Genomic DNA, 16,645 nt, shown 5'->3' on the forward strand with positions numbered 1-16,645 from the left:
TGGAATTATATTAGTAACATTTAGTGGTATCAAAGTTATTGTAAGACAATAACAATGTATCTTGATCAGATTCTCGTACTCCCTAATTATTTTTAAGTGATGGGAAGGATCACCTCAAAAGTTTATAGGGCATTTGCTCTATATAAATATAAGTTTTTGGTACTACTGAATCGTACGGAGAATAATGGGTTTGCCCATACATTATATCTAAGTATAGATGTATACATCAATTCTTATAAAACAATTAATATAAATTATATAATTTAAGACTAATTAAATATTAAATTAAAATTAAATTTGACTAATTATTGAGACCAAAAAACTGGTGGTTGAATATTATTGATAATGACATGAGAGCCGTTAGTGTGTGCTTAAAGGATGTAGAAAATCTAAACGAATGAAGGTTTAGGATAAGAAAGGCCTATCCCAAATAGTTGGGAGAAAGACGAAGGAAAAGAAGAAAAAAAAGAAGAAGAATTAATATAAATAATAATAATTTTAAATATGTGCCTATTTCATTGTTATTATCTGTGTATGTTTTAATTAAAACAAGAAATCTCTTCTCAATGTTTTTATGACCCCATGAATAATATTTGCAATGCATTTACAAATTATCTATATTCCGTGACCTTAAACATCATAAAACGAATACATTTTTGTTTAAAATATATAATTTGAGTTTTTAATTTTACAGTTATTTCAATAGTTGAATAGTATAATTATTTTTAAAAAATGACTTTATGTATATGCATCTTATCTTTGTTCTAAATCTTGCTCAACGATTTGGAATGCATAAGAACCTATTATATTCTTTTTGTAAACATTTTTCCAGTAATAAAATTGTACTAACATAAGCAAAGATATGCAATAGTTACTTCAAAGTTAAAAGAGATAATTTTTAATTGGTTTTCCATCTAAAATGAAAGGAAAATTAATAAGTATTGAATACTTTCGATTAATTGCTGTTTTTTGTTGTTTGTTTTACTTTTGTCTTAGAAATACAAAATAAAAAATCAAGAAAATCAAAAATCATATACCATAATTATTATATTATTACAATCATTAATTTCACTAAATATTAAAATATTTATCAATCATTTTATTGTTTTTAGTATTTCATTCAAATTAAGATTAAAATATTTTAGACCTAAATACGTATTAAAAAATATTCTTACTGTAATTTAAAATTTCTATATGTTTTACTCAGATTTCTTTAAATAAATTATTTGGGTAATATGGGATTTGTTAATATTTTGTTTTATGATACAATAAGTACCTAATTTTCCACTTCAATGTTTCTATAGTTATATTTAATACAAAAAATAAAAAATTTCGTACCTAAAACAATACTGTCTGACTTCTGATAAGAGCTGCTATTGAACATGTGATACTAAATCATTGCTTTATATTGTATGCACACTTTATGAAATTTGTGTAGGTGCTACAGCGCTTATAATTAATGACTTACATAAAAATTCGAATCACGTCCATCCAATTATAATGAAACTTTAAATACACAGAGAATAATATTTTTAGAATATGTAGTCAAAAAAAAAATGTCTCCTTTATCACAGAAGAAAATGTAAAGCAGAAAAAAAAAAGAACCTACCAACAATTACAAAAATACATGATAAAATATATAAATTAAATATTTTTATATTGAAACTTTGCTTAAAATCGTTTTACCAAATAAATGAGTTCTCATTTCTTCAAAACTCAATACACCCATTACCATTATCCAGTTCGAGAACCAAAGGAACGAATGCCGTACTACCGACACCATTATTTTACCGACTTTTCCTGGTAGTTTTCTCACAAACACTTCGTTACCGTTAACGTTATTCTAATGATTTATGTAACATATTAACAACGGTAAGTCTTATTCTAAATTTACCAACGGGAAAATAAAACAATAAAATCATGGCTTTTTAATTCATACGTGCGTGCGAATATTGTAATATCGACACGAAATTCAACGGCGTCGTGATGCGTGTGCACAATTCTCACGTAGGCGTATTTAATATACAAACATTCATATCAGACATCAGCTACCTACCTAGATTAAATACTATTGTTATTAACGCGTGAAGACACATAATAATCATATGATTAACTTACTCGGTCGAAAAAAATAAATAAACACTCGGAAGTAGGTTAAAGGAAAAAAATGAAAAAAAACAATGATCATCACGGCAGCCACGTCATTAGAACGAAACCATGCCATAGAAATGTACGTAGGTACATTGAAGAAACCTTAAGTGCTGTAACATTAAGTTATATCACGGTTGCCATGATAAATACTCATGCCCAAAATTGAAATTTTTTTTTATAATTATTCCTCACACACGTGTGCTTATCTATAGTTCTTAGTAGAGTATGGATTTTGAAGCGCTTATAAATCATTTTTGCAATTTACTAGCATTTTTTTTTTCTAATAAGAAAATTATATGAAAATAATTCAATCGTCATACCCGAAGTATAATAATTGAAAATTAATTTTTCGCAACAATAATAAAGATTTCCGTGATTTTTATGGTTTTGTCAACATTTAATAATTACACGCTCACAAATTATTTTGTTGAAATAAAGTTCAATTTTTTTTGTTTAATCTCTAATAGATTTATGTATGGGGGACCTATAATAATAATATTATTATTATATTTTTCAAGATTTCTTGTCTAGGAGTGCTCCATCATCATCAAATAAAAAGTGAAATGTAAAAGATAGAAAATAGATTTTGTTCGTACTAAGGGGAGAAGGAGAGAAATTTTGAATTTCTCAACGTTTTTCGAATAATTATAAATAACGAAGAAGAAATTTCCAAATAAAAGAAATTTCAACAGAGATTTGAATCCTTACCACTTAATAATTGCAAATTATGTCACGCGTTATTATTTTTTTTTTTAAGTTTGTTGGTACACGGTATTGACCAGAATAAATGCTTCAATCACACTTATAATAAATTTCTGATAGAAAATGTTATCTCGCTAAATCTTTGACGGAAGTAATTTCATAAATTTTCCATCAGTTTTCTTAAAAAATACGAAAAACTGACGAAAATGTATAAAAATACGAAATACCAGTTTTCGGTAAGATCAAATTTCTTGTTTTCATCGTAACTTAAAAAATATTTATTGTGGACATTTTCGAAATCATGTACACATCACACATAAAAAAAACAAAAAAAAAAAACACATTATGGTAAAATCAATACATTTCTCATTTCGCTCGAAATTCTAAATACTATAAAATTAATACTGAAATGAAAACCGAATATTAATTAAAAAAAAAAAAAAATTAATATAATTTCATAAAGAGTTGAGTAAAAGTGCTAATCATCGTCGTACAATGGGTTTTTTAGTTCATTCATCCTGCAGAAAACAATTCTGGCTTATTTGTGAGATCGGAAATGTTATATTTTATTAAGTAATAGAATTTTTAGGTTTTGTGTTAAAAGGATTTTCAAATAAATTACATTTCGTCATTATCATTTTCGTTATCTCGAATGTCTTTAAAACTACATTAAAATTCGCGTGTAAGTTTATTGATGATGTTGACGCTTTACTATTTTGGAAGTACACCACGATCTTCTTTTTTTAAAGTAGCCAAACACTCGAAAAGGCAGAAATCAAATTTTTCAATTCGATTTGATACACTGGCGGAATGGTTAATAAATGATCGTAGGCCCGTAGTTGGCAAGGGCGTATTTGAGGGGGGAGGGGGAAGGGGCATTCGCCCCCCCGTGGCACATATTTTTTTTGAATATAATACATTGATTTATTAAAAAATGTAATGTATAAATAATTAAGAATATAAATTACTAGTCTACCCAGTGACGTAGCCAGGATTTTTAAAAGGGGGGCTAACCACTTTTTTGGATAAGTAAGGTAAGAGAGGATATGAGAATTCACCCTTAACCTCCCCTCCCCCCACCATCTACCACTAGTTTCTAAACGTAATTCAAGCATTTTAATATAGTTTTAAAAATATTTATTAATATATAATTTATAATAATAATAATAATTTTGGTTTCAGTGTTCAGTCACTTGCTCCACTCTGACAGCTGCATCCTCTTAGGCGAATTTCTGGCAAATTCAGTTATTATTTCACTTTCATCGAATTGCTCTTTTTTATTTATATTAGCCATAGCTAACCCATTCAGTCTGTTTTCCGACATGTTGCTTCTTAAAAAAATTTTTAAGCGATTAAGTACTAAAAACGTTCTTTTTAGAGTGAAAGAGGTAACTGGTAACGTGGCGAATAATTTTAAAAGTATTTTAATGTTAGGTCGAAGATTAGTGCGATGAGAGAGTGAATCAAGAGCAGAATTCGGTTTTGGAATAGTATTTTGACTCCATTGTTGCCTCCATATGAACAGGTTAGCTCTGATTGTAGATGAGGTATCATCATGGAGATCTTGGACATATATTTTAGCAGATTTTATAATATTTTTATCGTCATACATATTTAAATTGGCCGGAATAAGTCCTTCAAATGGCATAACATCAATAAGCATTTGATTAAAACGAGCATCCATTGATTCTATTAAATAGTCAAGATACATTGAACATATAAACACGGCCCATGGGGGGGCTATAGCCCCCCCCTTGGCTACGCCACTGAGTCTACCATTATAATATGTTATCATTATAACAGGAACATGAGCTGTAGGTAATGAACTTGTAAATTATTTTTAAGTTTGCATTGAAGAAAAATTATTTTCGCCCCCCCCCCTCCCACCGTGGCCACAACTCAAATACGCCCTTGGTAGTTGGTCACCACTGGATTACTGGAGGAATAATGGTGGAGTATCGGGTAGTTTACATTTTGAACTAGGAAACGAAGATCCATAGCGATGCGAAAACAATGGAAAATTAATTTCCAACATTTACAATACGATAAACCGACATGCGTTCGATTTCTGTACAACATGTCGCGAGTTTGAGCGTCCGTTCGGTTTCGTTCTCGCACGAGAGAAGAGGAATACGCGCGCGGGAAAAAAAACAAAGGCGACGGTGTACCCGGTGGGTTCCGTGTTCGTCACGGGAATACGCGTCGTGCCGCTCTAGCGGGTGGACGGGGAAGAGGGAGCGTTGAAATCGAGTATGAACGTTGCGATAAACAAGTCGTGACGTCGCGCGGCGGACGCGAAACGCTCGTTGCCGTGCGCGAGCAATGCACTTCCGGTGCGCTCGCCGCTCGACGGCATCACTGCCGCGCGTACGTACCGCGTGCGTCGCTCGGGCCAGGTGATTTTTGTTTACATTATTCGCGACGAACCTCCTGTTGACTGTTCAACCGCACTCACGCACGCACAGTTGTCCGAGGTGCGTGGCGCGTGATAATACCGAAAGTGTAATATTTTTTTTTTAATATTTTTTACATTTTATAACTTCTTCTTCGCCGCCGCCGATTATGATAAGTGAACGTCGGTCTCGGCCACCACTCTTTTCCGCGCACGAAACCCGCTAGCCAGTGCGATTTTGCGCGGTGTCCGGTTTACCCACGTACTTGACCGTCCGTGCTCGTCGCCGTCATCATGTAGCCGTCCAATATGTTTCTAAATGATATCGTTCTCCCGTTGTTGTAGCGGACGTCGCGATGGACTATTACAGGATGTGCCAACGGTTCGGGCTGGACGCCGTTCCAAGTCCAGACGGACGGTTCACCATCGACGAACTCATCGGCGAGGGCACGTACGGCGAAGTGTTCAGAGCCAAAGACAATGTCACCGGTAACTTTATTTTATAATTATTATTGCTGTACCTCTCGTGCCGAAACCGTCATGACGATATCTCGTGTGCAGTTTTTCTACACACCGGCGTTTCCATCATGTAACCAATAGCTTATTGTTTTCCTTCGTTTTCCTACTGACCAATCAGCCTAGAACGTATGGTTTTTTGCCTACTGCCCTTATCTCAACGACAGCTAATCATATTATTTATTCGTTTCAGGAGAGAATGTCGCCATTAAAATACTAGAAGACATTGCTGGCAACGAGGAAGAAATCGAAGATGAATATCTTGCATTGAGGGATCTCAGCTTACATCCAAATATTCCTTCCTTTCATGGAATTTATTTTGTTAAAGGTTCTAAACAGCTTAATGATCAACTATGGTTTGTTATGGAGGTAAGTTGTTGTGTTTATATAAATTTACTATCTAAATCATTAATATTACTGTGTGATATCTTTGTTAATATTTGCATTTATTTTGAAGTTCTTAATTAAACGTTAATATATTTATAAACATATTATCTATGTACAATTGATAATTCAATTTATTTCATGTTCTGACATACACCTTATAATTTATTTAAATTATATTTTGTTTATAAACTAATGAAAATTAATGATGTAATACAATTAAAAAATAGAATTATGTTATAATTATGAAGAAAAATTTAAAGTATGAATATTGTTTTATATCAACATTAATCAAGATAATTATTTACTGTTTACGGTTAGAATTATACGGAAGGAAAGATATAATACGCTTATTGTAATAATAATAACTGTATGTATTTATAGGTATACAATATAATTGAATAATTTTGATTTTAATTTTAATTTATTGTTTTCATAAAATTAAGTATTATGTAGAATAAATTGATTGAATATTTGTATCAAAAAAAGGTTCTACAGATCATTTTTACTATTTTAAATAAAATATGACTTTAAAAATGTTAACGATAAAATAAAAATAAACACTGGATTTTTTCCACTAAAGTATACATTTTTGTTCTGAGGGTGATATTCATAAGTTTATTTTTATACAGTTATACAGTTAGATAATATAATTTTGTGAATATCTCATGTTAATCTTTTATGTAGCTTATTAAAAAAATATTATATTATAAAAAATGGTAAATGTATTAAAACCAAAATAATGTTATATAATATAACAAATGTATTTGAGTATCTATAATATATATTTATAACATTTTTTTTTATTCAAAATGTATTATTACTGAACCAATAAATAGTATTTATAGTCCTCAATTTAATTTATTAAACAAATATGTATTTATAGTTGATTTGGTTTGATCAGCTTTGTTCATTGTTAAATGATAACATTCGTGCTTAAAACTCTTAATTAATTAAAAAATTAAATAGTATTTGAATTGCTTTATCTGTCATGATAATTAATTATCTCTTTTGCATGGTAATATGTATTGAATGTTTTTTTTTTTCAAAATCTAAATTTTATTCCCATTCTAAGCACTGTTTAAGAATTGTATCATTGATAAATTGATTTCATTTTTATGTTATTAATAATGATTTAATATTTTTGACTTGTTCAATAAAATAATATTACCTAATTAATCGGTTTCTTTTGTAACAGTAATTTATCAATTTAGCATTCAGTAAATTATATACCTTAATAATCTTCTGTGTATATGTATAATCAACTCTGTAGATGAATTATGTAGAAGTTTTGACTGAAAATTTATAAATAGTATTTTTTCAAAATATGATAAAAAAGTAAAATTTACATTTATATTATGTTTAAAATTGCATTTCTGTATATTTTACCGTAATTTATGATACAAATGTAATAAACCATCTTGTTTTTAAACCTTAGAACATTTTTATATCCTGTTTAAAGTGTATGTATTCACTGCTATTATAATGTGCTTTATTATATATTTATCAATATATATTATTATTAATAATTTAATTATATATAATTATAGTTAATAATCTTGTGTTATTTTATAATGTTTTTCAAACATAATTTATGTATCGTCAATAAAAAAAAGAAACTCTTTTTAAATAAATAATATATTTTACAAATATCTTTATACAAAAAAATTCTCAAATTAAATTATAGAGAAAGTTTCCCTTCTTTTGGAATGATCATGTCACCCAAAAAGCAAAAAAAATTTAAAATATATAGATACTTCATATATTAAATATTATAAGAGCACTAAATGTATTTGAGTAATAAAAAAATATATAACTAGTGAATAAAATAGCATAACACTTAAATTACAAGTTCTTTTTTAGTTATATTGGTTTAAAAAATGAGGGGAGAGACATTGTGCCAGGATAGATAAAGCAATTATATCTAAACATACTATTGCCATTTTTTAATTTGATTTTTAATTTTTTAAATTAAAAATATTTTGTAAAATTGTATTTGAATAGTTAAATTTTTTTTAAATTATAAAATAAATATTATTTTGATATTTTGTTTCAGTTATGCCTAGGAGGATCAGTTACTGATTTGGTACATGGGTTAAAAACCCAAGGAAAACAATTAACTGAAGATCAGATCGCTTACATTTTACATGAAACTTTACAGGTAATTTTTATCAATTTCTGATGATTAACTTAGTTTATATATATTTATAATGTGTTTTAATTTTGTTATTTTTACATTAAGGCTCTAGCATTCTTACATCGTAATCATTGTATGCATCGTGATGTAAAAGGACATAACATACTACTAACTGAAGACGGACAAGTGAAATTAGTTGACTTTGGAGTTTCCTCACATTTAGGAGCTACAATGGGACGACGTGATACATCTGTAGGAACACCTTATTGGATGGCCCCTGAAGTAAGTTTTAAATATTAAAAACTATTAATTATGACTTAAGATTGTAGTAGTCTAAAGCTGTATGATTTTAAAAGCTCAGAATCTTATATGATTCAGCATTATTAAACCTTATCTTACATTCAATAAAATTCTATGAATTAAGAGGACTAAATATCCTACTATATTGTCTCTATTTGTTTAACGATCAATTTAGCTGTATTAAACTATACAAAAATTAAATTGTGATACTTTGGTATGAATATTTTTGTGATTTCATATCTGTATTGCATGGTTTTTTTTTATCTTATTGTATCTTCTTCATCAGACAATACTTTATAAAAAAATTGCATGATATTTTATCATTAATATATTCCCCTTTAGACTTTTTACTAAAAGTTTAAATTAAAATATTATCTTAGAAGCCACAATTACTCAAAAACTAAGGTCAAATAAAGGAATTTTAATTATCTATAGTTTTAGTTATCTAGAAAATTATTAACATTAATATATGTTTAAAGGGATATAAAATTTAATTAAAGTTATTTTGATTTTAAGTTTCAATATAAGATTCAAATTATTACCATTCGACTAATCAACTTTTATGTTCTACATGAAAATTATGACTGTCAATTATAGATAATAAAATGAGTTTATAGTAATAACATTTATCTACTACTATGAATTATGTATATTGTGTACATTTTTTAGTTATAGTGATAAGTATGTTATGTCATTATGTTACACACAAAAACAAATTATAGATCATAATATACTCTCCTGTATATTATTATTTGATTTAATAGATGTTTTTCTATTAATTATAATGTGTATATTATCATTTTAATTATAAATGTAATGAACATTTTTAATAATTCTAAAATTATAATTGAAAATAATGATAACATTTTAGATTCTTATAAAATTTGCAAAAATTTAAAAAGTCCTCCTATTTCTGTCATAATACCAATAATTATAAAAATAAATTATCATTTTATACCATACATTTACTTATTTTAAAGTAACACATATTTTATGTATATATACAGTTTATTAAATATTTACTTTATTATTATAATAGTACATATTATTTATAACTTAAATTAGATAATTTATTTTAATATGGTATGAAATTTAAATTAAAAGTTAATTGTAAAAATTGATATTGAAGATATAATTTAGTATTCATATTTTCTCTCTATATTTGAGAATTTATTTTCTACATATAGAAAATATATGTATTATATATATTTCAATAGTTTAATTTATATCATCAAACTATTATTCTAGTATATGAATACATTTTTTACTACATTCTCAATTTATATTATATGAAAAAATAAAATAGGTGTATGGTGTAACATAGTAGCCATTCAGTATTGTAGTTTAGTTGTGTCTCTAATTCTTTGATGAATGATGGCCTAACATTTTTGACCTAACTTAACCTAATCTATACAACTTTTATTTGTTAAAGTAAAGACCTAAACTACCACCTGCTATTAGTTGATTAAAATTAAATAAATAAAAAATACACTGCATTTGTAATATTTGAGATAGTTAAATTAAAATATTTTAGATTAATGTAAAAAATATTCATAAAGCTTCACACTCTAGTTGTACTATATATTATAAAACAAATAATTTCTATTTAATTTATTTTGCCATTCAATTTGATAATATTATAATATTGATAATATGTGTATTATTTATACATGTTAATCAGACTGAATACCACCTTATTTGAAACTTAAATTATAGTTTCATAAAATTGTAAATGTCTTAATAGAAAACAGAACGATAATTTATTATACTGTTGACCAAACTTGTCTTTATCTATTGATAAATTATTTTTTCTACTGTTCAATTTTTAACGGTTAACTAACATTTGTTTTATTAACACGTGTTACATTCAAGAATGTTGGCCAATTATTGTTTTGTATTCAGGTAATTACCAATATACTGGTTATAAAACTAATGGTACCTACAGTACAAGTTGATGAAGATAATTCTAAAAAACTACTCATACTAATCATGAAAAATAATTGTTTAATATGAGTTAGAAACACAAAAAACCTATTAAACATATATGACATTAAGCAGTACAAAACAATATAATGTAAAATAATGGAATTTAACCATACTTACAATTTTATACAGCGATAAATCAGCCTTTAATTTAAATTAAGATAAAGTGTATTTTTAATATCGGATAAAATTTAAAACCTATTTATATAAGAGATTTTATTCTAACTTAGTTAAATGAGTTTATTTTAGTGTAATATATTTATATATTTACAGTGTATTTGGTGCAACCGGCGGCATTACATTTGAATGAGGAAAGTAGTTTAACGCCTTGAAATATTAAATTAGGCAACACATTTATGCGCTGTGGTAGATAAGCTGTATGATAATAATATACAAATATATTTTACAAATTATTAAAACCATTGAAAACCTTTTCGTCCTCATATACATTATGCCCAATGAGTTACCAAAGTAACTGACTTCTTAATAATACTCATATAAAAGAGAATAAATATACAAACATATTTTTTTAGTTTCTAAATCGATAAGAATAATATTTATTATAACTTACAGTAAGTAGAAAACAAATTTCTTATAATCCAATAATTATAATTTGAATGACTATGCTTATATTTATTAAGTATATGATATACTTATAGCTTGTTAAAATTATTTATTTTTTTTTTATATTAGAAACTTAGTATAACAATTAGTTTCGACAATTAAATACAGTTAAGTACAGCGAATAACTATATTATAATATAACAAGAAGGAAGTGGAAAAATAACTAAAATTAAGAAAAACAAAACAAAATAAAACCAAGACAACAAAAATGATATTAACTATATTTTTTACAGCAAAATGCATTATTATCAAAAATAGTACATTTTAGTGAAAAATCGAGAGCTGTTATTTATTTAAATTATCAAAATTGAATTTTTGTTCATATAAAGAATAACTATTCTATTTTAATATATTTTTGAAGTATGAAATTATCATTTTACAACATTATAGCAGTTGAGAACAAAAATTATTCTTTTTTATAAAATGTTTGATGTTGTATTTTTATTTTTGATCAAATTACAAATTGTATTCCCGATAGTGTTCACTAAAAAACACGTAAACATCATTGAACAAATAATACTCTTCATTCTAGAATCCAAAAGTAAATAATTGTATCTTGTTTCGTTCTGTTTAACAGGATATTTTTTTTCTTTTTTGTATGCCAACATCTCGAATGATTGTTTTGGTGCAGTTGATTGAATAGGTAACTTAAGTGATTATGTGTACAATCTAAGATTGTGAAACACAATAAATTGTCAACACTGTCAGGGGTGAACTGGGTATCGAGAGGCCCAGGAAGTTAATTTACTATATCTATTATTTTCACATTTTAACCAATAAATATTTCAAGTGCTCAATTTATCTTTTTTATACTTTTGTATATTAATGTTTTATACAAACATACAAATAAAAACAGAAACATTTAAATTTTATATTAAGCTAATTTTTATTAATATGACACAATCGAGTGCCCGAGAGGTGACGGCCCCATATGCCCCTGGGCACCGTAAAGTTTTTTCTACTAAAGTTTCGTTGTGTTTTTTGTTAAACCAAGACGTTTTATATGAATTTAATTCGATTAGTTAATGTAACAACGTAAACTTTGCTATTTGAGTGTTTTAAATTCATACCATAAATCCTTAGAGAATTTTTAGACAGAGAAAACGGAGGGCAGGGCTGTAAAGATACCTGAAAAATACTCTGTTCCTGACAAGTAACCGGTATATCCGGTAAAATATCTACGCTATTATTTTTCGAAGGGACCAAGTCAACCGTCGTACGAGAGGCATGCACACGCCAAGCGCACGCTGTGCGACGGATAAACCGAGCATGCAGAAAACATTTATTCGCTTGCGTGGACGTCGTGCGTGGCACACACGCATCTCATGCGCGGTTATTCGATGCACAGAAATCAAAATTTACCGTCCACATTGGCTGCACGAATGTTCGTTGTATGTTCCTTTGAGCACGGCCGAAAAAGTCAACACGCCACGCATACGCGTTCGTGCGTACTCGCGCAAGATAAATGGGTAGGGTGCATGGAGGTCAGATTGAATTTTTATTTATTTATTTATTTTTTTTTTTTTCGTTACTTAAAATACTTACAATTTTTTCAATCAACGTATACAATCTTAAAATTATACCTCCAACGGTATACTGTTATACATCACCAGTGATGTATTGCTAAAATAAATCATGGATATTTCATGTAATAACTATCATATGGTAAGAACCAAAAAAACTTACTCATGAACTACATATCCTTAATTATGATTGTTTGATAACAAAAACTTGTTGTTAAATTATAACAAATTTGAACTTTTCATTAAAAAAATAAAAATAATAAAATATCCGATATCGAATTACATCATAAATCTAATTACAAGTTGTATTATTTATATTTGTCAAATTACAAGCTGTACGCTAGATACGGTCGTTTACTCGCCTATCATCAATTTCTCATAAGCTATACGCCATGGATATAAATAGCGTATTAGGTATACGCCGTATACCCTCCAATACAACACTGTATATCATAACTTTTTAGTAATTAAAGAAAAATTAAAACTTAATTTTACACAATTTATATATTGCAACATTTTCAGTAAATTATTATGTAATAAGTATTTCAAATATTTTTATATTTCAAACTACCAGTTCCCCACCACAAAAAAAAAAAAAATTAGAGGGACAACTTCTCTATGCACCTGTTATCATCAGTAATCCTGTATTGGAATTCTCCGTTGTGATTATTTATTGATTTATTAATGTTTATAAACAAGAGGTTAAATATGTTCTATATTGTTTACCTGAAATCTGAATAAGTTTGTTTAGTAAAAAATACTTTATGGCTGAAAAAATATCAACATTTAGCTATTTTAAATCCACGTATACGCTCGACTAAATTACTGATTATCACGTATCTGTCATATAATAATTTAATATAATACGTTAAACAAGTTACTCTGTATTTTCTATCTAAAAATAAATTTTACAATATTACATTTACATAGACAGTTTAATTTATTGATCAATGGTTACGTATGATAACTGTTTTCATCTAAATATATATTTATAAGTATGGACGTATGGAATAAATCATTATTTATTAGTTATTTTGAAACTATTATGAGCGGAAGTGTTCTGCAGTTCTGCACTTAAGATTACGGTAAATTCAAGTTAACGCTACAATATTTTCTGAAATTAATAGGTCACTTTTAACATGTTAAAACTAAATTAATTTACATTAAACAAAAATCAGATTTTTTACTAATTAAAAATATAAGGATTTAATTAATAGTTATCTATACCTACTCATTTTAAATTTAATTTCAACAAAATAAATATTAATATTCTTTTAAAAATATTAATTTATGCTGAGATTTTTTAAGTTACATTATTTTAATAAATATACTTACAATGAATAATTTAAAATAAAAAAAAGTATGATCATTGAAATCAATTATTTATGATTTATATTTTATAAAATTTGAATATTTAAGCTAGCTAATGGATATTAAGAAAAAAAAATAATAAATTAAGTGAAACTATATTAAAATACCAAGTATTCTGCAAATTAAATTAATTCAGTTTCCCATGTTATTTTAAATCATAATTTATTTTTTACTTTATTTTTCAACTATATTTTCTTGTTAGGTTGATTAATTTGTGTTCAATATGCTATAGCTTTGTAATTTATAAGTATATAACTGGTAGTAGTGACGTATTTTGAGTGGAGGGCAAGGTAAGCATTTTCCCCTGTTTATTTTTGAAAGAAACTTGACTGACCGGTCGTTAGTGAGATTAGTCGTCTGAACGAAGTTTTCACATTTTAAAATACCGTGTTTATATAATAATCTTAAATATTTTGAAGGCTGTCTTTGACCCTTCTCCTACCTTTATTAATAAAATTTGTTATCTTCTCTTTTAGTGTACATTTCATTTTAAAAGCTCATTAGGTACTTACGTATCTCTGTAATCATCAATTTGATCAAAAATTTAATATTGTTTAGGGAATTTTATTGTAGACGTATATAATGATTACCTATACAACGTATAATATGATGATATAATAATTTTTATACGTACGATTTCATAGTACTTTAAGTATGATATTATTTAGGTTATCACTAAAAATATTTGGTTAAAAAATTACTTATTATAACTATTGAGTTGTTTTAATTTTATTTTATACGCTAAAAAATAAACTCATTTCTAGATCCTTTTGAGATTTATTATATATTTTCGAGGTATGTTGTGTATCATAAAATTATTCGATTTTTACAATTTATAGCCATTTTATCAATTACTATGATTTATTCCTTATTTATTTATTTATTTTTTATTTTGAGTTAAGTGATGAATGTTTTGATTTTAATGGCTTACAATGAAAGTTTTTTTTTCCCGTAAATACCTTTTAAACTATTTAATAAACACCTACTGGAAGTTTCATGCAGCACATTTTTAAAAGAAAAATTGATGTAGATGTTACTCTTTCGACACATCATTTTTTCATTAATTTAATTCTAAGCTAAAGAACAACTGAAAAACAATACAGAAAATAATATAAAATATTTTATGTAGGTACCATTCGATATTTCTTTTGTAAAATGATTAATTTAGTGTTGTATGGTATCACTTGCAAATGTGATACAAGATTAATCTTCTTAAAATTTTTCAACTTATGTTAAAAAAATTGGATGATTTAGCAGTGTCAAGTTTCTTTTATTAAGATTTTGGACCAAATGATTACTAGTTTTCATAACTAATTACGATTATTTTATTGATTTTATTCTATGATCTATCTCTCAGGTGGTAAATTTACATAAAAAACTTTAATATTATCTTTTTAAATTAAAAATAAACCATAAAAGGACTATATACCTGACACTTCAATTTATCTATAGATTTTTATCTAAACAGTTTTCCTGTAGATTGAAAATAAATTCAGATGGGTTTTGTGCTCGAGATTTTTCCAATTACAATGGTAAACAAGAACTGTGTATTACAACTGATGTATTACAAATTTTTCAAATATTATCCAAGCCATTTTAGCAATTTACTTTAAAATATAACAATAATTTTATATTATGGATTTTAACAAACTGATTATACTCAATATCAAAATACTTCCGTAATGTATACGCATAAATTAGATGATAAAATCTAATTTCAATAAGGTAAATTATAGCTTATAGGGGATTCTCGAACACTATAATATTTTATATTTAGTTTAATTTGGAATGTTGTGAAATGCTGCAGGGACTGAATTATAAGATAAGTATACAGTGTTTAGCAGTGAGATAACATAATAGATTGAAGCCTAATGTTATGGGATAATGTATAAGTTCTCTTTTTCTTACCATCGGTTATGTTATAAATGTTATATATGTTATCTATTAAGTTCCGTACATAATAATCGGGTTAAATATTATACCATTGATTACGAATAGTATTTATAAACAATGATTATAGTAATTCGTGGATGTATCGAAACGATTGAAAAAAATTTAACTCTCACAGGTCAAGAAAGTCAACAATTCGCTGTGCGAGTTTTTACCGGATTGCGGTCGTAATAAAAGCTAACGGATCGGCCATAAATTCGTGAACGCGTATGTTAAATACGAAATACATTTAACATATATTATGATTTATGAAGTACCTGCATTTATTACCATTATGTACTCGTCGTCCACTTAACGGAACACGACGCGCGTTGGAGTGCGATGTGATCAGTGATTTTGGTCTAACCCACAAGGTACTTGTGGCGGTGCACTAGGTCGTTCGCGTTTTCGCTCTACTAACAACACGTGCAGGTCCATAACAATATTGTTAGCGCTGTATAATATGTACAGAGTAATGTGTACGTGCGCGCTCGTATAGTGTTAAACACGTACAATTTATTACGTTACACACATCAGTAGCAGTAATAGTGATAATAATAATAATGTAAATAATAATAATAGAAGAACATCGAGCCGACGGGTAAATATGTGTATTGTGCCCGTGTACCGGTT

The 16,645-nt window shown here is 27.2% G+C and overlaps 1 protein-coding gene across 2 annotated transcripts in view; it reads left to right on the plus strand.

Annotated features, from left to right (window-relative positions):
* The first annotated feature begins 5,116 nt into the window (after positions 1-5,116).
* LOC112693249 (myosin-IIIb-like) overlaps positions 5,117-16,645 on the plus strand; it is a 34,199-nt gene continuing 22,670 nt past the window's right edge. The window contains exons 1-4 of one of the 2 annotated variants that reach the window (XM_025568231.1): positions 5,117-5,734; positions 5,955-6,130; positions 8,202-8,306; positions 8,388-8,564. In XM_025568231.1, coding sequence (XP_025424016.1) covers positions 5,602-5,734; positions 5,955-6,130; positions 8,202-8,306; positions 8,388-8,564 — 591 coding nt within the window. In that variant the 5' untranslated portion in view covers positions 5,117-5,601. The remainder of the gene's footprint in view (positions 5,735-5,954; positions 6,131-8,201; positions 8,307-8,387; positions 8,565-16,645) is intronic. The other variant, XM_025568230.1, reaches the window with a different exon arrangement.

Source organism: Sipha flava, unplaced genomic scaffold (genome assembly GCF_003268045.1).
Source record: "Sipha flava isolate LNK unplaced genomic scaffold, YSA_version1 83_pilon_pilon, whole genome shotgun sequence".
Lineage (NCBI taxonomy): Eukaryota > Metazoa > Arthropoda > Insecta > Hemiptera > Aphididae > Sipha > Sipha flava.